General features: G+C 49.6%; 1 protein-coding gene across 3 annotated transcripts; it reads right to left on the reverse strand.

Moving 5' to 3' along the window:
• On the reverse strand, nt 1-24,960 carry LOC147098004 (sialic acid-binding Ig-like lectin 10). 3 transcript variants are annotated; one of them, XM_085971195.1, is made up of 9 exons: nt 24,160-24,960; nt 20,958-21,320; nt 14,478-14,771; nt 13,098-13,379; nt 11,307-11,582; nt 10,524-10,817; nt 7,918-8,014; nt 5,257-5,338; nt 1-3,914 (listed from the first exon to the last, which is right to left on the reverse strand). In XM_085971195.1, exons 1-9 carry the CDS (start codon nt 24,197-24,199, stop codon nt 3,672-3,674), a joined length of 1,971 nt encoding a protein of 656 aa, XP_085827321.1. In that variant the 5' UTR covers nt 24,200-24,960; the 3' UTR covers nt 1-3,671. The 3 variants fall into 3 exon arrangements, with proteins under 3 accessions (XP_085827321.1, XP_085827318.1, XP_085827320.1); XM_085971192.1 differs by lacking the exon at nt 14,478-14,771 and having other exon boundaries at nt 24,160-24,957; XM_085971194.1 differs by lacking the exons at nt 5,257-5,338; nt 14,478-14,771 and having other exon boundaries at nt 24,160-24,958.

Consider the following 24,960-nt stretch of genomic DNA (forward strand, 5'->3'; position numbering starts at 1 on the left):
TTGTGCACAGGTGTAAGATGTTTAATATAGATATAAATGGACATAACAGTCAGAACATTTTAATCCCTTATGTTAATAAGTATAATATCATACATAAGCCATATGCTTCTTGCAATATTTCCCAGCATTATAAAGGTGCAACAATCAGAAAGAACGTTCAGATCTGATATCAAAGTTAAGTGGCAACACATTTCTGTTCATTACTATTCGATCATGTTAGCTGCACAGAGTAAGGCAGTGTCTCAGTTAAGGTGTGGCCACATAGCAGGGCAGAGGTGTACCAGGTTCAAAGGGCATGTTTATTTATCGGAATGCAACACATTTATTGCCTGCACGCTTTATGACTTGTTGAATGATCCTGGGCACAGATCAATGTTACAACAACAACGTGCATTTATATAGCGCCTATCACGTAGTAAAATGTCCCAAGGCACCAAACCACAGAAGGGGATATCCGGACAGGTGACTAAAAGCTTGGTCAAAGAGGTAGGTTTTAAAGGGTGTCTTTAAGTAGAGAGAGAGGCAGAGAGGTTTAAGGAGGGAATTCCGGAACTTAGCGCCTAGACGGCTGAAGGCACGGCCGTCAATGGTGGGACGAAGGAAAACGTGGAGTTCAGGACTAAAGTAATTCATGGACAGTGATCCAAACCTGGGATTGGATCCAGGTCAGGGAGTGGGGTCAAAAACCTTGGAGTCATTCACGCAGCGGAGGGATGGTGTGACGGAGATTCCCGGGATTATGTGGAATGTTTAGCTAGATGGGTCGAATGGCCTCTCTCATCTGTTCTTCCCTTTGTGCAATACACACTGACCAGATGTTCAGAGAGACTGTCTTTATGCAGAGATTGTTAGGACATGGAATGTCCGGCGGGGAAGCAGAATCCAGAATAGATTTTAAAATGGAAGTGGAGAAATATTTGAAATAGGAAACTTTTTTAAATGTATGGGGATAGGGCACGGGATTGGGACTAGGGGGAGAGTTCTTTCAGAGAGCTAGTACGGTGGAGATGGGCGAATGGGGGAAAGGGTGGAGGAACTGAATTAAGGGGATAGCTCATTCAGGCTTGATGGGCCAAATGACCTCCTACTCTGTTATAGCATTCCCTGAGAAGTGTTTGTGCAGAGAGAGGCGGACCTTTGAATCTCTTGCCCCAGTGAGTCAGCATCAAGTTGTCCCTGGTCAAGGGTTCAAGAGAGGTGGAGGAGAGTTAGAGCTGGGTATCATCAGCGTACATGTGAAATCTCAGGTTTTGTTGACGGATAATGTCACCGAGGGGCAACATGTAGATGAGAATTAGGAGGGGCCCAAGGATAGATCCTTGGGGGACACCACAGGTGACAGTGCGGGATCGGGAAGAGAAGCCATTGCAGGTGATTCTATGATTATCGCTGGAAAGATAGGAATGAAACCAGGCGAGTGCAGTCCCATCCAGCTGGACGACGGTGGAGAGGCGATGGAGCAGGATTTTGTGGTCAACCATGTCAAAGGCTGCAGGCAGGTCGAGAAGGACGAGAAGGGATAGATTACTTTTGTCACAGTCAATTAGGATGTCATTTGTGACCTTGGTAAGAGCAGTTTCAATACTGTGGCAGAGCGGAAGCCTGATTGAAGGGATTCAAACAAGGAGTTCCGGGAAAGAAGGGCACGGATTTGGGAGGCGACAACGCGTTCAAGAACTTTGGAGAGGAAAGGGAGGTTGGAGATGGGGCGATAGTTGCAAGGATGGAGGGGTTAAGGGTTGTTTTTTTCAGGAAAGAGGTGATGACGGCAGATTTGTAGGAAAGGGGGACAATAGCGGAGGAGAGAGAATCGTTAACAATATCAACCAACATGGGAGCCAAGGAGGAAAGTTGGGTGGTCAGCAATTTTGTAGGAATAGGGTTGAGAGAGCAGGAGGTCGGTCTCATTGACAAGATGAGTTGTGAAAGGGCAAGAGGGGAGGCAGGAGAGAAATATGCAAATTTAGGGGGAAATGGAGGGGAAGTAAGGTCCAGTGGGCTGGGGGAGGGAGGGAATTGAAAGCAGAAGCAGTTGAACGGATGTTGTCAATCTTTTTAACAAAGAAGTCCATGAGCTCCTCACATTTATTGTTGGAGGTGAGGGAGGAGGAGGCAGGGGAGGATGGTTTGAGAAGACGGTTAGTGGTGGAGCAGAAAAGCCTGGTTTTATTATTGCCATCCTGGATGTTCTTAGAATAGTGGGCGATTTCAGTGATGGAGAGTGGGACCCGGTAGTTCTTTATATGATCGAGCCAAATCTGGTGAGAGATGATTAGACCAGTTGTTCCCCAAAGACATTCAAGTCTGCGTCCCTTGGACTTAAGGGAGCGGAGATGAGGGGTATACCAGGGGGAACAACTAGGGTGAAGGAGTGCAATGATTTTAGTGGGGACAAGGGCAACAAAGGTGGTAGAGAAGGTGTGATTTAGTAAGTCAGTAGCTGTAGAGATGTCATAGAGAATATTAGGCCAAAGGCTAGGTGGTTGTGAATTAGAAAGTGCAGTGGTAAGGAACTTGAGGGAGAGATTTTTTCCAGGTGCGGACACATAAAGAAGTGAGTTTAGGTGGGGGAAGGGGAATATGGATACAGAGTGATACAAGGAAATGGTAGGAGGTTGCCTGATGGTTACGGAGGGGTAGCGAAGCCATGTCAGATGATAAGATCGAGGGGGTGGCCGTGTACATGGGTGGGGGAGTTGACAAGAAGGGAGAGATGAAGGGAGGAAAGGAGGGCAGTGAACTCAGAGGAGAGGGAGCAGGATGAGTTGAAATGGAGGTTGAAATCACTGAGGGTGAGAAGTTACTCGGTGCAGAGGCAGAGGGAGGAAAGCAGAGAAGATATCTCACTGAGAAAATTGGTGTGGTATTTGGGTGGGCGGTGGAGAATAAGGATTTTAAGAGAGACGTGAGGGGTGGAACAAGGTGAGATGCTCGAAGGAGGAGAAGTTGCCGGAGGAGTAGGGAGACAGACGGAGGTGTGATTTAGATATAAGGGCTACACCACCACCATGGTGGTTTGGGCGTGGACTATAGTGGGAAGTATAGTCAGGTGGGGAAGCTTCATTTAGGGGCAACGTGTCATCACCCCTCAACCATGTCTCCGTCAATGCCATGATGTCAATTTGATCATCCTCAATAAGGTTATGGATGACAAGGCCCTTATTTACAAGTGAACGTACATTTTGAAGGGAAATGTGGATAAGGGTGATGATGCCTAATTTATTGGCGGAGTCCAGAGGGACAGAGCAGGGATGGGCAGGGAGAGAGTAAGATAGGGTAATTTGGGTTCCTGCTAGTGGAGAATAGGGGTTAGTGAGGATACATGACGGCGGAGAATGAAAAGGAGGAATGAAGGCCGGGGAAGGGTAATGAAGAAAGAGGAAAAAGGGAGAGATAGAAGTGATGGAACTCGGGTCTGGGATGGCAGGCAAAATGCGCATGTGTCGGCCTGGATTATGTGCTCAAGTCTCTGGAGTGGGACTTGAACCAACAACCTTCTGACTCAGAGCGAGAGTGCTGCCAACTGAGTCATGGCTGACACTTCCCTCCTCATAAAATCTCCTCCAGTAGGTTGTCTGGTGTCACCAGGTATCTCAACACCTCTCCACCGCCCCCTCTCCTCACCCCTCACCCACCATCTCCTCAACCCTCTCCCCGTTTCATCAACAGTTTCACTGGAATCTGATCTCTGCGTATTCTGTGTCCTCGCCCCTGTGGACCGTCCCATCACCACCGGGCAGCTTCAAGAAGTTGATGTTGGCGTACAGAATGTCCTCATGCTTGGTGGGTTGTCTATGTCCAGGATCTCCTCCCACCGGACCTTCAGAGAGATCCTGGGGAGCTGGTGTCTCTGCCTCACTAGTTGCATCACTGGTTGTGTTCCAGGGGTCAACAACCACTGCGCTCTGTGTCCCCTACAAAGAAAATGGAAGCACAAGATAGTCTCACATCATTTACCAGGGCTGATAGGGTTAAATTATTGCATAGACTCGCTGGTGTCAGCCGGGTCTCTGTGGATAGCATTCTCTCTCTCGCTCTCTCTCTCTCTCTCTCTCGCTCTCTCTCTCTCTCTCTCTCTCGCGCTCTCCCTCGCTCGCTCTCACTCACTCTCTCTCTCACCTCTGAATCAGACAATCATGGGTTCGAGTCCAACTACAGAGACTTAAGACCCATAATTCACACCCTCAGGATGTCCCAAAGCACGTTGAATAAAGTAGGTTTGCGAAGTGCAGTCACTGTTGTAATGTAGGAAACGTGGCAGACAATTTGTGCACAGCAAGCTCCCACAAACAGCAATGTAATAATGACCAGATCATCTGATTTTTTTTTTTTACTGGTCTTGGTTCAGGGATAAATATTGGCCCTAGGACACCGGGGAGAAGTCCTCTGCTCTTCTTTGAAATAGTGGCCGTGGGATCTTTTACATCCACCTGAGAGGGCAGACGGTGCCCTTGGTTTAATGTCTCATGTGAAACCAGGCACCTATGACAGTGCAGCACTCCCTTACTACAGCCCCCCCAACAGCTCACTCAGAACTGCCCCTCCGACAGTACAGCTCTCCCTCAGTACTGCCCCTCCAACCATCCAGCGCTCCCGCAGTACTGCTCCTCTGACAGTGCAGCTCTCCTTCAGTACTGCTCCTCTGACAGTGTAGCACCCCCTCAGTACTGCCCCGCAACACTGCAGCGCTCCCTCAGTACTGCCATTCCGACAGTGCAGCACTCCCTCAGTACTGCCCCTCTGACAATGCAGCACTCCCTCAATGCAGCACTCCCTCAGTACTGCCCCTCCGACACTGCAGCACTCCCTCAGTACTGCGCCTCTGACAAGGCAGTGCTCCCTCAGTACTGCCCCTCTGACAATGCAGCACTCCCTCAGTACTGCCCCTCTGACAATGCAGCACTCCCGCAGTGCAGCACTCCCTCAGTACTGCCCCTCTGACAATGCAGCACCCCCTAAGTACTGGCCCTCCGACACTTCAGCACTCTCTCAGTACTGCCTCTCTGACAATGCAGCACTCCCTCAGTGCAGCGCTCACGAAGTTCTGCACTGGGAGTGTCGGCCTGGGTTATGGGGCTCACATCTCTGGAGTGGGAGTCAAACTCACAACCTTCTGACTCAGAGGCGAGAGAGAGAGTGCTAAACCCACTGAGCCATGGCTGACACCATAGGCAGAATATCAACTGGGAATCTCTGATACATGCTGTCTACACGCTGAGATTGAGACTTCGGACTAAGTGCAAACAGCTGCAGTACCTGGTGCTTCACGGAGAGTGGACTGAAGGTTGTTGCAATGTCACTAGCCTGAGAAGCTCTCTCCTCAGTCGCTGCCTTTTTCCTAAGTAGCAGAATATCACACTGTGGTTATCATATATCAGCGTGTCAGTGCAGGACAGACCCAGACCCCGCTTTAATGTTACAGCAACTATTGGGCTGTTTTTTAAAATTGCTTCTGTCCACATACATAATAAGAACATAAGAACATAAGAAATCGGAGCATGAATAGGCCACTTGGCCCCTCGAGCCTGCTCCGCTATTCAATAAGATCATGGCTGATCTTGGGCTCAAAGCCACTTCCCCGCCCACTCCCCATAACCCTTCACTCCCTTATCTTGCAAAAATCTGTCTATCTCCACCTCAGATGTATTTAATGACCCAGCCTCCACGGCTCACTGGGGCAGAGAATGCCACAGATTTACGACCCTCTGAGAGAAGAAATTCCTCCTCATCTCAGTTCTAAATGGGCGACGCTTTATTCTGAAATTATGCCCCCGAGTTCTAGATTTCCCCACGAGGGGAAACATCCTCTCTACATCTACCTTGTCGAGCCCCCTCAGTATCTTATATGTTCCAATAAGATCACCTCTCATTCTTCTAAATTCCAATGAGTATAGGCCCGACCTGCTCAACCTTTCTTCTTAAGTCAACCCCCTCATCTCTGGAATCAACCTAGTGAATCGTCTCTGAACTGCCTCCAATGCAAGTATATCCTTCCTTAAATAAGGAGACCAAAACTGTACGCAGTACTGAAGGTGTGGTCTCACCAATACCCTGTACAGTTGTAGCAGGACTTCCCTGCTTTTATACTCCAACCCCCTTGCAATAAAGGCCAACATTCCATTTGCCTTTTTGATTACTTGCTGTACCTGCATGCTAACTTTTTGTGTTTCATGCACAAGGACCCCCAGGTCCCTCTGAACTGTAGCATTTTGTAATCTCTCTCCATTTAAATAATAATTTGCTTTTTTATTTTTCCTGCCAAAGTGTATAACCTCGCACTTTCCCACATTATACTCCCTCTGCCAAATATTTGCCCATTCACTTTACCTGTCTATATCCCTTTGCAGATTCTTTGAGTCCTCTGCACAACTTGCTTTCCCACCCATCTTTGTATCATCCACAAACATATAAAATCATAGACTCACACAGCACTGAAGGAGGCCATTCGGCCCATCATGCCTGTGCTGGGTCTTTGAAGGAGCTATCCAATTAGTCCCACTCCCCCCTGCTCTTTCCCCAAAGTCCAGAAATGTTTTCCTTTTCAAGTATTTATCCAATTCCCTTTTTGAAAGTTACTATTGAATCTACATCCACCACCCTTTCAGGCAGTGCATTCCAGATCAGAACAATTTGCTGCTTAAAAATATTTCTCCTCATCTACCCCTCTGGCTTTTTGCCAATAACCGTAAATCTGTGTCCTCTGGTTACCGACCCTCCTGCCAGTGGGAACAGTTTCTCCCTATTTACACTATCAAAACCCCTCATGATTTTGAGTGCCTCTGTTAAATCTCCCCTTAATTGTCCATGCCAGTGTTTATGCTCCACAGGATCCTCCTCCCATCCCTCTTCATTTAACCCTATCAACATATCCTTCTATTCATGTTTCCCTCATGTACTTATCTAGCTTCCCCTTAAATGCATCTATGGTATTCGCCTCAACCACTCCATGTGTTTCACATTCTCACCACTCTCTGGGTAAGAAGTTTCTCCTGAATTCCCGATTGGATTTATTAGCGACTATCTTATATTGATGACCCCCAGTTTTAGTCTCCCTCACAAGTGGAAACATCTTCTCTACATCTACCCTATCAAACCCCTTCATAATCATAAAGACCTCTATCAGGTCACCCCTCAGTTTCTCTTTTATAAAGAAAAGTGCCCCAGCCTGTTCAGTCTTTTCTGATTATTATAACCTCTCAGTTCTGGTATCATCCTTGTGAATCTAAATCAGAGAGAGAAAGATAGAACATACGAATGTGCAGGTATTTATTCACATCTTCGGAACATCCCAAAGTGCTTCACAGCCAATCGATTGGTTATCAAGGTGTAGTCACTGTGGTGTTGTCGAATCACAAAGTGACCTGATACAGGAAACTTTTTTTTATCCGGCACCGACGTGGTGCCGGTTCATCAAAAATTCCGGATAACCGAAAGCTATAGTAAAAGATACGGGGAGATGAGAGCTCCGTATAAAGCAACAAACCCTGTTGCTTAGCAACAGGTTCAGAACAGTGGCCACAAGTTCCAAGCGTCTCTGTAGCTTAGCAACAGCTGCAGCCACACCCTTGCACAGCAACAGATCTAGGAAGGCAAGTACAATATGAAGTAAAACTTACCTGAACCTACTCCTAAATTTTGCCAGTTAACCGAGATTTCCGGTTATTTAGGTGCCGGTAAATCGAAAGTTTCCTGTACAATGCAGCACCTAGCATACATAATGAGGAATCTCTGGGTCTTGTTAGCATTCACCTGGATACTGGACTGTGAAAGATGCACTCCAGATCATAGGGGACACAGGGAGCACTTATGGGAGTGGCGTCTGGTGCTGAACCCGAGGGAAACAGTCACTGACTTCAGAAGAGAAGATGGAAGTAAAGGCTTTGATAAAAACAAACATAGTTAAACCTTCACACTTACTTTCTCATGCACTTGAAGATTAAGAATCCAACCAGTTCACCACTCAACATGATCCCAGCTGCAAGCAATCCTACTTGCCATTTATTGGAGTCTCTACCTGTAAAAACAGCCATTAATTACTGCAGTATAGTTTTAGCACAATGCTTCGATGTACCTCGAGAAGTGATGCACTCGCTCAATTTTTGACAATTCATTCTCGGGATGTGGGCATCGCTGGCAAGGCCGGCGTTTATTGCCCTACCCTAGCTGTCCCTTGAGAAGGCGGTGGTGGGACTTTTTCTTGAACCGCTGGTAATTGGTTTGATACAAGCTAAGTGGCCACTTCAGAGGACAGTGTGGACTGGAGTCATATATAGGCCTAGATTATATGTAATACAGGTATATATATATATCTCAACTAACATCACTAAAATAACAGATTATTTGGTTATTATGACATTGCTGTTTGTGGGATCTTGCTGTGCGCAAATTGGCAGCCATGTTTATTACATTACAACAGTGACTACACTTCAAAAGTACTTCACTGCCTGTAAAGCGCTTTGGGGCTATATAAGCATTTTATAAATTTAACATTTATGTATGTAATCTTTATATATATAATTATTATACATGTAGGCCTAGAAATTCACTATGGCCCCGCCAGCTGGCTAGCGCCCAAAAGTTAGCGCTGGGCGCGGAGCCAGTTGCGACCGTCAGATATTCAGTTTTTGCGCCCCAAGTCGGAACCGGGCGCTATTCCAGGGTGTGCCCGCCCCCGCTTGGGGCGCTGAAACTGAATTTCAGCGCTCTAGGTGCCGCTGCGACACCCGATGCGGTGCGGCAGGCTGCGGTACTGCAGGCCTCCTCCTTCTCTTAAGGTGGAGGTGCCTGCAACGGGGAGATTGCCGCTGGATTGTGCCGGCAAATGAGCCCGGCACCACGGAGAAGTGCCGGGCTCGCGGAAAGCAGCCGGCAATGCCACGGGGGGGGTGGTGGAGGAGGCCAGGGAAGGAGGTGCGGGCATGCGGCCGCCGAAAAAGCGGCCGGCCGCACCTCCACCTTTATGCGCCCCACTAAGGCTGCAGTAAGGCCCTGGTCTCCGGATGTTAGTAGCGGCCGCCACGGAGGAGGCGGCGGCAACTGAATATGGGCGTCGGGCCGGCATCGGGGCGGAAACGGGGCACTGCGCACACCGATGACGTCATCGGTGCCGGCGCAGCGCTACCGGCTACCGCCGCCATTACCGCCGAGCTCAATATCAGCGCAACCTCCTCTATTGGCGCAGAAGCCCTCTTTGGGCGGTAACTGGCCGCAAAGCTGGCAGCGCCTTACTGAATTTCTAGGCTGTAATATCTAAAGATGTAATATTAGATGACGCCCAGTTTCTCCCTATCTACTCTAGCAAAACCTTTCATGATTTTGAGCACCTCTATTAAATCGCTCCTTAACCTTCTCTGCTCTAAAGAGAACAATCCCAGCTTCTCCAGTCTCTCCCCACATAACTGCAGTCCCTCATCCCTGGGACGATTCTGCTCGAAGTGAAGCAACAATCAGCTGTCTTGTATCAGACAACAAGAACTTGCATTTATATAGCACCTTTAACATAGTAAAACGTCCCAAGGTGCTTCACAGGAGCGTAAATCAGACAAAATTTGACACCGAGCCACATAGGACCATAGGAAGGGACAGAGGAACAGGAGGAGGCCATTCAGCCCCTCGAGCCTGTTCCGCCATTCAGTGAGATCATGGCTGATCTGTGACCTAGCTCCATATACTGACCTTTGCCCCGTATCCCTTAACACCTTTGGTTAACAAAATTCTATCAATCTCAGATTTCAAATTAACAATTGATCCCGCATCAATTGCCGTTTGTGGAAGCAAGTTCCAAACTTCTACCACCCTTTGTGTGTAGAAGTGTTTCCTAACTTCACTCCTGAAAGGTCTGGCTCTAATTTTTAGGCTCTGTCCCCTAGTCCTAGAGTGGAAATACTTTCTCTCCATCCATCCTATCAGTTCCCCATAATATCTTGAAAACTGTGATCAAATTACCCCTTAACCATCTAATTACCCCTTAACTATCTAAATTCCAGGGAATACAACCCTAGTTTGTTTAACCTCTCCTCATAAGTTAATCCTCTGAGTCCAAGTTTCATTCTAGTAAATCTACGCTGCACTCCCTCCAAGGCCAATATATTCTTCCTAAAGTGTTTGCAAAAAACTGAACACAGTACTTCAATATAACCCTAGTTTGTGTAACCTATTTTCATTTTCAATTGACATATTTTCGGGGGAGTGAGTTCCAGATTTCCACCACCCTTAGTGTGAAGAAGTGCTTCCTGACATCGCCCCTGAACGGCCTGGCTCTAATTTTAAGGTTATGCCCCCTTGTTCTGGACTCCCCACAACAGGGTAAATCGTTTCTCTCTATCTAACCTATCAAATTTTAAGGAGATGCCCTTATCGCATATCACATTAGGGCATATGACCAAAAGCTTGGTCAAAGAGGTAGGTTTTAAGGAGCGTCTTAAAGAGGTGGAGAGAGAGAGGCGGAGAGGTTGAGGGTGGGAATTCCAGAGCTTAAGAATCTAAACGACTGAACCGAGAGCGATCCTGAAAAGTGCTCTCACCTTTGGTCCAGAGGTACACATTGAACATGGCTTCTCCATGCTGGTTTCTAACTGTGCAGAAGACCGTTGCTTCCTCCTTACCCTGGCGTCCCCTCAGGGTCAGGGAGCCAGTCACCAGCTGCCCGTCGCTGACTGGCCGCGTCACGAAATGGCCGCTCGTTTGGTTGCCGCTGACGTTAGCGAGAGGAACGTGCCAGGTGAGATCTCCGGGTGGGTTGGATCTGGCCGCACAGATGCAGGTGATGCCCTCGGCCCTCTGTGCGCACACCGACTCCCGGGAAATCTCTGGCTTATCTGATGAGGGAAGAACAACAATTAGGTGACGTTGTAGCACTGTTAGACTGTAAGATAGAATCCTAACACTGAAACCCACATCCATACCTTTGCTGCCTCTAGACTTGACTATTCCAACGCTCTCCTGGTCGGTCCCCCATCTTCCAAACTTGAGGTCATGCAAAACTCCGCTGCCCGAATCCTAACTCACACCAAGTCTCGTTCACCCATCATCAATGTGCTCACTGACCTACATTGCCTCCTGGTCCGGCAACACCTCAATTTTTAAATTCTCAACCTTGTTTTCAAATACCTCCATGGTCCCTCTCTATCTCTGTAACCTCCTCCAGCCCAACAACCCTCCGAGATCTCTGAGCTCCTCCAATTCTGGCCTCCTAACCATCCCCGATTTTAAAAGTGGACACTGGAAATGTGATGACAGGAAGTAAACTTTTCGCAGATAGGAAGTGCCTGATTCTTAATAAGAGACGGATAGAGTAAACTACTTACATTCCACACTCAGGTGTACAATGGTGGACGTGCCGTTACCCAATGGGTTCCTTGCAATGCAATAGAAACTGGCATCATTCTCCCGTGTTACGTGACCGAAGTAGATGGACCGAGCGCTTGTGTTTAATTGGGTGATCGTGTTTCCGTCGATCCTGAACCAGGCATAATTAGATGCCGGGGGGACGCTTTCACTAGAGCAGGTTAATGTGATGTTGCTTCCTTCTCTTATTCCGCCCGTGGCTCCGCTGATGGCCACTGTCGACTCCGTGGGTGGATCTGGAACAATATCAGTGGTGAGTCAGAGGTAATTCCGATGCTCCCGTGGCCGGCCCTCCCATCTTCCACCAACCCTAACCTTCAGCTCATCTGACTCTGCTGCTCCGTATCCTAAGTCCCGTTCAGCCATTAACCCCTGTTGCTCACTGACCTCCATTGGCTCCTGGTCTGGCAATGCTTCGAATTAAAATCCTAATCCTCGTGTTCAAATCCCTCCATGGCCCTTGCCCCCTCCCTATCTCTGTAACATCCCTACAACCCTCAGAGATCTCTACGTTCCTCCAATTCTTGTGCATCCCCGATGTCCTTCACTGCACCATTGGTGGCCGTGCCTTCAGCCACCTAGCCACAAGCTCTGGAATTTCCTCCCTAAACCTCTCCACTTCTCTCTCCTCCTTTAAGGTGCTCAGACAAAATTTGACACCGAACCACATAAGGAGATATTAGAACAGGCGACCAAAAGCTTGTCAAAGAGTTAGGTTTTAAGAGGTGTCTTAAAGGAGGAGAGAGAGGTGGACAGGCGGAGAGTGTCTGTCGTCAGGTGCGAGGCTGGGAAGCTCTCGACAGAGCAGAGTATCACTGCAGAATTCCCTTCATTTATATTGATCGATGAATCTTTAATCGTGTCAAGAGAAGTAATTGAGAGATTCCGTGGTGCGTCTAAAAACAAATAAAGATTTTATTGTGAGCAAACACAGTGCACAGCAAGAGCCCATGCTTCATCTCTCTGTATCTTTTGTCTGCATGCATTTCCAGACACCTGTCCCCATTAAAAGTTCCTATAACATCATTTATAATGGGCACTGACTATGTAAACAGTCACACTGTAATTACACCCTCAAACAAGTGGAAGGACTTTCCGATTAGAAAGAACGAAAGTGCCGTTCACTTCCTCAGGATGTCCACAAGGGCTTGACAACCAATGAATTGCTATTGAAGTGTTGTCACTGTTATATAGGCAAACATGGCAGCCAGTCTGCATTGACTGTGAAACACTCTGAGAGCTGCTGAGGATGTGACAGGTGCTATATCAAAGCAAGTTCTTTCTTTCTGTCGTTCAGCTTTGCTTGCCCTTCTGGAACGTGGCCTCAGTCTGAGCAATCTGTTGAAACGATGGAGTATTGAGGGAGAAACCTACAACTCTATGTGCAGGACACTGCTCATCTAATCCAGGGTCTTATTGAGCTCTTGTTTGCATTGTTTCAACACAAAGCCCAGAAATCCAGGCTGAACCTCCAATGCAGTACTGAGGGAGGTCAGGCAACTCACAGGCTAGTGTGTTTCTGTGTGTGTGTGATTGTGTGAGTGTGCCTTTGTGTGTGCATGTGACTCCACTTGCATGTGAGTGTGTTTCGGTGTGTGTGCGTGTGTGCACATGCGTGTGCATGAGTGTGCGTCTGTGCATGTGTCTGCGAGTTTGTGTGGGTCTGGGCATCTGTTTTGTGTGTACGTAGGTGTGTGTGTATGTGCGCGGCATACGGTTTGGGAGGGATGTGAAAATATCTGCACACTCACATTCCACAGTGATGGTTATTGTCCTCTCCACTGCTCCATGTTCATTCTCAGCCACACACTGATAGTCTCCAGCGACCCTGGATGTAACGTCAGGAAACTCCAACTGCAGCTCGTTGTTGGAACTTGTTCTGTTCATTGTGACACCAAGATGTCGCCACGTCAGGTTAGAAGCTGGGAAGCTCTCGACAGAGCAGAATATCACTGTAGAATTCCCTTCTTTAACAATGATCGATGAAAGTTTAATATTATCATTGGAAGTAATTGACAGATTCCGTGGTGCGTCTAAAAACAAATAAACATCAAATAAATGCTGTCAATCCAAGTTCCTTAATCACAAAGCACATATCCAGGCAGACACTTTACTACAGTGCTAAAGGAGTGCTGCACTGTCGGAGCAGCATTACTGAGGGAACACTGCACTGTCGAAGGGACAGTACTGAGAGAACGCCGCACTGTTGAAGGGGCAGGACTGGGAACGGCGCACTGTCGAAGCGGCTATACTGAGGGAGCGCCACACTGTCGAAGGGACAGTACTGAGGGAGTGCTGCACTGTTGAAGGGGCAGTACTGAGGTAGTGCTGCACTGTTGAAGGGGCAGTACTGAGGTAGTGCTGCACTGTCAAAGAGGCAGTACTGAGGTAGTGCTGCACTGTCGAAGGGGCAGTACTGAGGTAGTGCTGCACTGTTGATGGGACAGTACTGAGGGAACGCTGCACTGTCGAAGGGGCAGTACTAAGGTGGTGCTGCACTGTCGATGGGACAGTACTGAGGTAGTGCTGCACTGTCGAAGGGGCAGTGTTGAGGTAGTGCTGCACTGTTGATGGGAAAGTACTGAGGGAACGCTGCACGTCGATGGGGCAGTACTGAGGTAGTGCTGCACTGTCGATGGGACAGTACTGAGGTAGTGCTGCACTGTCGATGGGACAGTACTGAGGTAGTGCTGCACTGTCGATGGGACAGTACTGAGGTAGTGCTGCACTGTCGATGGGACAGTACTGAGGTAGTGCTGCACTGTCGATGGGACAGTACTGAGGTAGTGCTGCACTGTCGATGGGACAGTACTGAGGTAGTGCTGCACTGTCGATGGGACAGTACTGAGGTAGTGCTGCACTGTCGATGGGACAGTACTGAGGTAGTGCTGCACTATCAGATGTGCCACCTTTCACATGAGATGTTAAACTGAGGCCTAGTCTGCCCTCTTAGGTGGTCATATAATATCCCATGATATTTTTCAAAGAAGAGCTCTTCCCGATGTCCTGGCCAATATTTATCAGTAAAAAAACAGGTGATCTGGACCTCACCACATTGCTGTTTGTGGGATCTTGCTGTGCACAATGCAGACCATTACAGGTAATGTAGAATAAACGATGTCCGCACTTACATTGCACAGTTAGTGCGAGGGTCCGCTCCGATGAAACAGATGGATATCTGACTCTGCAGGTGAGAGTGTGCCCGTGGTGATTTAGTGATGGGATCAGGGTCAGAATAGTAGTATATGTCAGAGTGATGCCATGCTGAGTTACACTGTTTGAGACTGACCCGGGTATGTCAGCGGGATTGACCCAGGTTAAGACAGGTGCTGTTCCATTGCACGTGGTGTTGAAGGTGCAGCTTATGTCCACACGCTTTCCTGCAATAATTTCAGCAGGGAATATCGCGGGTTTATCTGTGAAATCTAACACACAGAGAATGGTTACAACGATCAGAAAAGACTGAACAGGCTGGGGCTTTTTTCTCTTGAAAAGAGATGGCTGAGGGATGGCCTAACAGAGGTCTTTAAAATGAAGAAGGTGTTTGATAGAGTAGACGTAGAGAAGATGTTTCCACTTGTATGGGGAGACCAGAACTAGGGGCCATCAATATAATATAGTCACTAATAAATCCATTAGGGAATTCAGGAGAAACTTCTTTACCAAGCGAGTGGTGAGAATGTGGAACTCACTACCACAGGGAGTGATTGAGGTGAATAGCACTTTAAGGGGAAGCTAGCTAGGTACCTGAGGGAACAGAGAATAGAAGGATATGCTGATGGAGTGAGATGAAGAGTGGTGGGAGGAGGTTTATGTGGAGCATAAACACCAACCTGGACCAGGTGTGCCGAATGGCCTGTGTTTGTGCTGTAGACTCGATGTAACTCCGTGTAACTTTACGTAAATCACTGTCACACTATGCAACTCTATGGAACTCTGTGTTACTCTGTTTAACTATGTAAGAGAAAGTATTTTCCTATTTTCAGGCTTGGCAGAGTTTCTGTCACTGTGCCTAATGCACTTTCACTCCAAGATGCTTGAGTTTACAATACTAGTTTGGAGTGGATGAGCAGGCCACAGCTCGGGGAGCACTGGCTCGTCACTTTCTCACAGATCTGTGCCAACATTAAATTAAATCCTGTCCACGGCAGGACAGGAACAATTTGCATCGATCCCTCAACCAACAACTAAACCAGATGATCTGGTCATTTAGCTCATTGCTGTTTGTGGGAGCTTGCTGTGCACAAATTGTCTGCTGCCTTTCCTATATTACCACAATAACTACACTTCAAAAAGTACTTCATTGGCTGTGAAGTACTTTGGGAAGTCCTGAGGTCGTGAAAGGTGCACAAGAAATACAAGTACATTCTTTTGCCAATATGTATGACTTTTAAACATGATTAGAGATATAGATGGGAATCGATAACCTGATAACATTGATGGACACAGTCAAGACATTTAGGGGGAGAAATTCAGTATCGCCACGTTTGGGGCGTTATACTCGAGCGGGCGCGAAATTTAGCGCCCGGCGCAAATTATCGCCACCTACAGCTAAATTGACCTGCTTCACCCCAGGAGGTGCTTGGAGCGCTAAAACAGGTGCTGCACGACTGTCCTAAGGCGCTAAGCCGGAGAAGTGAGGCGCTACCACCGAGGGCAGGCGCAGCGCAGGTGCGGCCAGTTGGCGATTGCACGCAGACACGCTGGCGCCGGTCAGCTCTTAAAGGGGTGGGTCGATCTTGGATTGCAGCCACACCCTGCACATCGGAGCCCTGATTCTCGGCCTGGACAGACCTGCTGCCACATTCTAACGCCTAGGACCATGGAGCGGGCCAGGGAGCGAGCGCAGCGGTTCAGTGAGGGGGCCCTGCAGGTTCTGGTTGGCGCAGTGGAGCGCAGGCGATCTATCCTGTTTCCGGACAGTGGCAGGAGGCCGCTGCCCACCGACTACCGCAAAGCTTGGAGGGAGGTGGCTCACAGAGTGACCTCCAGCAGCATGGTGCCTAGGACCCCTGTGCAATGCAGGAAGAAGTTCAACGACCTCACTCGGGTTGTCAGGGTGAGTACCCTTTTCAGTATCTTCTTCATGCCTGCATGTGCACCTCACTTTATGGCCAAAGGGTCCTGAAAGCCCCAATGCCCAGCCCTCATCCAACACCTATGGGCCTTTCATGAAACTCACACGCACATTCAGCACTTTACACACTGTAAGGGCTATTCGACCATGGGAGGCAGTGCAGCCAAGATCAGGGCTTCACACTGTAAAGGCTATTTGACCATGGGAGGCAGTGCAGCCAAGATCAGGGCATCACACTGTAAGGGCTATTCCACCATGGGAGGCAGTGCAGCCAAGATCAGGGCTTCACACTGTACTCAGAGCCCGTCCTTTCTCTTGCAGGGCAAGCTGGTCCATAACAGGAGGCAGCAGCAACGGACCGGGGGAGGCCGGCCTCACCTTCAAGACCTCAGCGATCTGGAGCAGGGAGTCCAGCGCATTATGGCAGGCTGGATGATTGGCCCCATCGCCACTGGAGATGCCGACCCCGTTCTGGACAGCAATGGTAAGGTCATCACCTTTTTGACCTCTCTCCTTCCACTTGTGCCTCACACCAGCATCCTTTGCCACTATCGAACCAATACAGTGCATTGCAGCACTCATGCCTCCCTCGCTGCTGCCCTGTCCTCACACTAAAGCAACTCTTGTACCTCCCTGCTTTCAGATGCTGATTCGCCAGGTGAGGAGGCGGGCCCTCAAGCTGCCACTGTGAGTGATTCTGAAGGCGAGGAGGAAGAGGAAGCCGGACCATCAGTGCCACCCTCAGCCGAGGCAGCCCATGGCCATAATGGGGACACGTCTTCCCTGGAGGGGAGCAGGGGGGAAGGGTCTGAGGAGGGTGAAGCTCCGGGGCCCAGCGGGCTGCAGCAACGTGGCGGGGGGGGGGGCGGTAGGGAAGCTCGGCGGCCATCTCCCCGGAGGGAGAGTCTGGCCTCCAGTTCTGCTACAGTGAGCGCAGAAGAGGTGCGGCTCCTCGCTGAAATGGGCACCCAGGCAGAGCAGAGGCACACTGAGCTCAGGGCTGCAGTGGCAAGGATGCCCAAATCCATTGAGTCACTGGCAAGGAGTGTCCAGGACTTCGGTGCAGCACAGGCAAGGAGTCTGCAGGACTTCGGTGCAGCACAGGCGGCTTCCACGCAAGTGCTTAGTGGTGCAATGCAGTCAGTGGCTGGTCTGATGCAGATGCAGATTGAGGCCACACCAGCACTGACTGCTGCCACCCTCGCTGCATCGGGCACAAATCGCCGGGGCCCTCGCCGCGCCGCAGAAGGCCAGCAGTCTGTGCTTCAGCAGATTGCTCCGCATGCTGCAGTGCTGCCCCGTGGGAGTGCCAATATGTCGTCCGACCAGGGAGTGCTAGTCCTGTGTCAGGATGGCAGCATTCCTGCTGCCAACACTGTCACTTCTCCACTGCAGCTGCCACCACCCGTAGGACAGACTGCTGCCGCCTATGCAGAGTTGGAGCAGTCAGCAGCCGGGCCCTCCAGGCCCAGAGCTGGTCCAGGCCGCCCCTCAATGCCGACTCAGTTTCTGACACTCAGCAGCCTTCCCCCAGCCTTGCTGCAGCCACTGGGGTCCCATTGCGGAGGAGCTGCAGGGTGGGAAGGGGCCAATCTCGCAAGTGAAGCAGATCACCCTCGAAGGGCAAAAAGTAGGAGGTGTGGCAAAATGCTGTTAATTTTTTTAGTGAAGGCCGAGGATCGTGGTCATTTTTTGTTAACTCTTTAGTTCATTGTCTCCAGGTTGTGAGAGCCAGTTATGTGCCTGACTGCTTTTTTGGGGGTTTCTCTCTATTACTTTGTCATGCGGGAAGGGCACACAGTTTGTTAACTAAAGAAGTGTCTTTATTCAGATTGTGCATGTTTGCTCTTTGAACTATTTGTTGCCTTGACCGGCTCAGGGGTTGCGGAATGGTTCCATTCATGTTCTTTCAATGGCACAAGCCATTCCCTCAGAGGGGGCCTAGAACCGACTTGCAATAAGCCGCTGACGGACAGCCCTTGCACTTTGTGCCTCCCTCCCGTCTTGGTTCTCCTCCTCCTCCTCCTCCTCTGCTGGTGGTCCAATGTCTGGTGGCAGTGGCTGAGTGGCTGAGTCCTGAGGATTGCCAGGTTATGCAGCATGCAGCACACTAACAAAATGGGAGACTCGCTCAGGTGAGTACTGAAGGGCTCCCCCGGAACGGTCCAGACAGCGGAACCATTGCTTTAGCACGCCGATTGTGTGCTCAATGATGTTCCTGGTCGCTTGATGGCTCTCATTGTATCGTTCTTCGGCAGGGGTGCTGGGCGCACGGAGTGGGGTCATCAGCCAGGTGCACAGAGGATAGCCCTTGTCCCCAAGAAGCCAGCCTCCTGGGTGAGCCGGGGCTTCGAAAAGGTCTGCCACAGAAGTCTGGCGCAGGATGAAGGCGTCGTGACTGCTGCCTGGAAAGCAGGCATTGACAGCTAGTATCAGCTGTCTGTGGTCACACACCAACTGGACGTTCAACGAATGTAACCCCTTCCGGTTGCGGTAATCCTCGGCATTCTCTTGCGGCGCCCGCAAAGCCACATGCGTGCAGTCAATGGCGCCCTGGACCATGGGGAAGCCCGCTATTCTTGCAAATCCCATTGCGTGCTCTTGCTGCTTATCCAGGGTCATGGGGAAGGAAATGTACTGACGTCTCCTTTTAAAGAGGCCATTCGTGACTTGGCGGATGCAGCAATGCACCGCAAACTGGGAGACATTGGCAATGTCCCCAGTAGTGGAATGGAAGGAGCCGGTGGCATAGAAGTTGAGAGCCACTGTCACCTTCACTGCCACCGACGGAGACGTCCTGCTCCTCAGTTGAGGCTGCAGATCTGGCTGAAGCAGGTGGCAGAGCTCAGTGACCACCTCCCTGCTGAATCGAAGCCTCCGAAAACACTGCTCCTCAGACATGTTGAGGTAGAAGTGTTGGCGGAATACCCTGGGAGGGTAAGTCCTCCTGTGCCGACGCCTGTTGGCCCTCCTCCATCTGGCCATGATTGGCACTCTCTCTCGGCGTCTCTGAGCCCTCTCAATGCAATGGAGAAACCCAACGTTTCCACCCATTGCAGCCCCCATAGTATGTGGCCACTCAAGGTTATGCCGGTGAAAAATCAAACCAACTACAAAGTTCTGAGCCGAAGCCAGAAGTACCTGTGCGAGCGCTGAGTCAATGCAGAAAGCTCTCTCCCTTTGTCTCTCTGCAAATCTCTCTCTCTCTCACAGAAGGAGTGGTCCAAAAATGGCTACCACTAAGAAGCCAGGAAGAGCCCCCTTTAAATAGCACCCCCCCCCAGCCCCACAGCGTCTGGGAACCATTCCAGTCAACCAGTCGCTGGGAGTACCAGGCGGAAAGGAGGGGGGCGCCACTGAAGTTCCGGTTCGGAGCACCCCAAGGGCGTTGCACCATGAAATGACGTCAGGATCTGCGCGCGCAGCTGAGCGGGCGTTATGGTTTTGCGCCGCCGCTAAATGTCCGCTCAATTTCGCGAGAGGCGCAGGTCTCGCCGCGCCCGGGCGCTAGCCGCTTCGCACCCCACTTATTGCCCTCTTAAGGCGCTAATGGGTGGCACTAACAACTGAATTTCTCCCCCTATTGGCCCAGAAATTCGGGTCGGAGGCATCCCACGGGTGCAAGCCCCCGACCTGCAGTTACCTAGCGCGCCGGCCGTTGAGCTGTGGGCCCACGTGGGATTCCGATCCTGGGCCTCCTCCAACTGCCGGCGCGCAGTGCTTGCGTATCCCAGGGGCGCAGTTAGTTCGATGCGTCCCCTGGGATCACGTGGGCCATGGAGAGCCAATGGTAGCAGGGAATGCTTCATATATAAGTTTGACAGGAAGAGCTGTCAAACCTATAAATACTATAAGCCCCAAAAATCACTAAAACCTCAAAATAATTTTTTTTTTAAATCACATTTTTAAAATAACTATAAATTACATGAAATAACTATTTTAAACAATCATTTAAATTTTTGAAAAAATTAATTACATTTTCTAACAGGGTTAAAAATAAACGTACCTTTCTTTAAAGTATTAAAAAATAATAAACCTGTGGAAAAAAAGTTTTAATTTTAATTAATTCACCACTTACCTTGTTAAAAGCAGGCCTTGCACATGCTTTTTTAAAAGTGTAACTGCTGGAGACTTACCCTCCTGGAGAAACCTGCAAAGAAAACGTAAGTTCGATGCGCACGCGCTGCCTCTCTCCGGCGCACGCGTTCCACCTTCTTTCAGGGGAATGGAAGTGCCGGTTTCCCGTGCATGCGCAGTGCATGCACGAAACCGGCACTTTCGTTGGGCCCACAGGTGTGTACCCCGTGCGTACTCACGCGTTGGGACCCGAATTTCTGGGCCAATATTAACACAAACACAGCTTATTATAACGCAGTATCTGATTATCAATAACCTGGTGATACCTTCCAGTTCAGTCATAAAGCAACCTCTAATACTCACTTTATTATAAAGATTAATATGTAACCACCACAGTTTGTTATTTCCCATTGACTGTTGAAAGTGAATTGTTGAGTAATTATAATACAGCACTTACCAGAAACATGAAGCCGTGTTACAGGGTAGTAGTTATGTTTCTCCCTTTTAAATTTTATTCTGAAATAATAAGGACCTGCATCTTGCTGTGTGATGTTGTTTATAATCAGTGAACAGTCGCCATCGTTCAGGTCTCCAGACAGCCAGATCCGATGGCGTAACCGTGGCAACTCATATTTGTGATCCTTGGAGTGAAAGGCTACAGACGATGATGCCCGTTTCTTGATATTAAACCAGATTCCAACTCGCGGTTGGTTTGCCAGACGCGATGGATAACTGTAATGACATGGAATCTGCGCACACAAACCTTCCTGTGCTTTCACAACTCGTGGAGTGTCGCCTTTCCACTCTTGTGACAACACAGCTGAGGAGAGAAAAATATCAATATTTAGCAATGGACGGCTTTTCACTCCACAAGGCTCGATCTCCACCCCCCTGTCACTGGCGCACTGTGGCTGCAGTGTGTACCATCTACAGGACAAACAAGGAACCCACCAAGGTTACTCAATGGATGAAAGGGAATCCTGGACACGAGAGTGGACAAGTTTGTTCTATATTGGCTCAAGGACCTCAGGACCCTGTTTAATTAAGCAAGTATTCCAACCAACACAAAGCCTAAAAGATGAACCAATTGAGATATATTCTGCACTGACTTGCAGTGCAGGAACAATGGATTGGAAACCATCAGAACTCACGCCATTTTCTCCATTATGAATCACTAATTAGTCAAAACTTCTTGTTTGGTCTGCAACCCAACTGATTGGCTAAGCTGATTCAATCTACTTGGTGCACTTTGGATCTTCATTGTCGAAGGAATCACTTAAGATTGAAAACCAATGTTGTTGTAGGTTGATTCCAATACAGCATTGTAGACTGACTTGTCCCCAGGCTCAGCACTGGCCCTACTCCAGCAGACGCTTTGAAGCACAATAGCAAAGCACCTCTAGCCTGAGCTCTGAATGTGTCGGAGGTGCCGCCGTGTTGGGTTCATGACTTTCGCAGATGGTCTCACTGCGGGTTCTTTAAAACTGACCTGGGACTCACACTAAATGCTGATGGCAAACCCTTCTTGTTCCCTGTTCTTCTGCAATAGTCATGATTTCAGCAGGAAAGAAAAAGAGTTGCTTATAAGGAACTGAAATCATAGACTCTTACAGCACAGAAGGAGGCCATTCGGCCCATCTCGCCTGTGCTAGCGCTTTGAAGGAGATATCCAATTAGCCTCACTCCCCTGCTCTTTCCCCACACCTCTGCAACGTTTTCCCTTCAAGTATTTATCCAATTCCCTTTTGAAAGTTACTAATGAATTTGCTTCCACCGCCCCTTCAGGCAGTACATTCCAGATTGTAACATCACGCTGAGTAAAAAAAAATTCTCCTCACCTCCCCTTGGCTAGCAGCCTAATCATCACTGCAGGGCTATGGGGAATTGAACTAACTGGAGAGCTGACTCAGGCACAATGGGCTGAATGGCCTCCTTCTGTGCTGTAAGATCCTACGGGGGAAACATTGGGTTGCTATGCTCCTCCCAGGGGGACGCTAAGGAGGCGCAAAGCCCCTAGCGCCTGGGTGCGGGGCCGCTAACGCCTCCCGCGGAATTCAGCGGGAGGTTATGTGCGCTGACATCTTCGCCGGGTGCAGCGCCCCACCCGCGCCCCGGCCGCAAACTTCGGTCGCGCTTCCTGACCTACCGCCGGACGCGATGTCCGACAGGGTCAGAGTGGCATTTTTGCGGTCACGGCGGCGCAGATTAAAGGGCAGGTGCCGGGCAGCAATTCTTTTTTTTCGGGCCACCTGCCAGCACCTGTCCCCTTCCACTTCTTCATGCGGGGTGCTGGACGCGATCAGTCAGCCCAGCGCTCCTCCTGAGGCTATTTTCCCGGCACCCCGCTCCCCGGTGGTCCAGCATGGGCCCCGGTGTGCACTGCGCTAGGCCCCTCCCCTTTAATCAGGGGAGGGGGGCCTGTAATACCGCGGCGCTACGTGCCGATGTGCGTGGTGTTGTTGCGCGTAGCGCCACGATATTGAATGGTAGCGCCCCAGGAAGGAGGGGCAGTGCTTCCTGTAGCACCTCGCCTCCTGCTTGGGGTGCTACAACTCAATTAACGGCGCATGAGTGCTAAAAGTAGCACCCTGGCGAAGTTAGTGCCCCAAAGTGGGTGCGGCCGAATCTTCCCCCTATGATTCTGTGAAATTTAACTGTAGAGCAGATCAGAGGCAAACAGAGACACTCTATATTTGAGAGTGGTTAGCACTGTTGCCTCACAGCGCCAGGGACCCAGGTTCGAATCCGGCCTCGGGTGACTGTCTGTGTGGAGTTTGCACATTCTCCCCATGTTTGCGTGGGTTTCCTCCGGGTGCTCCGGTTTCCTCCCACAGTCCAAAGATGTGCGGGTTAGGATGATTGGCTATGATAAATTGACCCTTAGTGTTAGGGGGATTAAATACGTGGGGTTACAGGGATAGGGTGGGATATGTGTTGGTGTAGGGGTTACGGGGATCGGGTGGGATATGTGTTGGTGTAGGGGTTACGGGGATCGGGTGGGATATGTGTCGGTGCAGGCTCGATGGACCGAAATGGCCTCTATCTGCACTGTGGGGTTTCTGTGATTCTGTGATTCCCTGGTATGCCTTCTTTCTATCTTTCAGTTATTTCGCACCCTTATCATGGTTGATATCATGGTGAGAATGGACAGGAAGCTGAACTGCCTGTCTATTCTCAGTGCTGCTGTGTTGCCTTCAGGGCGACTTCTCACTAAAATCAGCAAATGACACAAACTTCAGGACTTTGCTATCGGAACTCTAACATCGGGCGAGATTTCTTTCCTCAGTTTTTATCCCCTTCTCTCCTCAGCCCGTTTCCCCCTGTGCTCGTTGAACTACATTGGCTCCCGGGCCGGCAACGCCGCGAATTTAAAATCCTCATCCTCGATTTCAAATCCCTCCGTGGCCTCTCTCCACTCCCCATTTCTGTAACCTCCTCCACTCCCGCAAACCCACGAGATCTCTGTGCTCCTCCAATACTGCCCTGCAAATTTTTCCCTTTCAAGTACATATTCAATTGGGTATAACGAGTGAACGGGACTTGGTGCAAATTAGTACGCTGGGTCACTGCTGAATTTGGTCCCCAATCATAGCTCAACGAGAATGATCTTTTGCAAAGACTATTAACAGTAAATATGTCCGAGCTGTCGATGATATTACCTTGGAGAAGTGACAGGAGCAAGTGAGATTTCCTGATCATTGTCCGCTCCCAGATTTTTCATCAACGTCTCACTCTCAAGCTCTGAAAGTGAAAGGAGTGAATGAGACCTCACCACTTGGCCGACAGCTCTCGAGAGATCAAAACTGCTTTAGACAATGTCTTCTTGGACTTTCTGATTCTCTGTGGGATGAGAGATGCTCTGCAGTATTACAAGGCTTTATTAAAAAAAAAATTTAAAAATTGCATTCCTGCAGCTCCTTTCACCACCTCAGGACGTCCTAAAAAGCTTTACATCCAATGAAGTATTTTTGAAGTGTAGCCACTGTTGTAATGTAGGAAACTTGGCTGTCAGTGTGTGCACAGCAAACTCCCGCAAACAGCAAGGTTATAATGACAAGGTCATCTGGTCTTTAGTGATATTCGTTGAGAGATTAAATATTGGCCCCAGGAGAACTCCACTGCTCTTCTCCAAAATAGTGCCTTGGGATCTTTTACTTCCACCTGAGAGGGCAGACGAGGCCTCAGTTTAACTTCTCATCCAAAAGACGCCGTCTCCGACAGTGCAGTTCTCCCTCAGTACTGATCCTCCGATAGTGCAGCGCTCCCTTAGTACTGCCCCTCTGACAGTGCAGCACTCCCTCAGTACTGACCCTCCGACAGTGCAGTGCTCCCACAGTACTGCCCCTCCGACAGTGCAGCACTCCCTCAGTACTGCCCCTGCGACAGTGCAGTGCTCCCACAGTACTGCCCCTCCGACAGTGCAGCACTCCCTCAGTACTGACCCTTCGACAGTGCAGTGC

Source organism: Somniosus microcephalus, chromosome 30 (genome assembly GCF_052327205.1).
Source record: "Somniosus microcephalus isolate GS21.2 chromosome 30, FLI_Smic_1.0, whole genome shotgun sequence".
Taxonomy (NCBI): Eukaryota; Metazoa; Chordata; class Chondrichthyes; order Squaliformes; family Somniosidae; genus Somniosus; species Somniosus microcephalus.

Coding starts and splice junctions, on each gene's coding strand:
- LOC147098004 (XM_085971195.1), bottom strand. CDS start 24,199: ATGATCAGGAAATCTCACTTGCTCCTGTCACTTCTCCAAG. Junction 10,818..11,306: donor TGTACACCTGAGTGTGGAAT/GTAAGTAGTTTA, acceptor TTCCCTCATCAG/ATAAGCCAGAGATTTCCCGG. Junction 5,339..7,917: donor ATCTTCAAGTGCATGAGAAA/GTAAGTGTGAAG, acceptor TCTGCTACTTAG/GAAAAAGGCAGCGACTGAGG.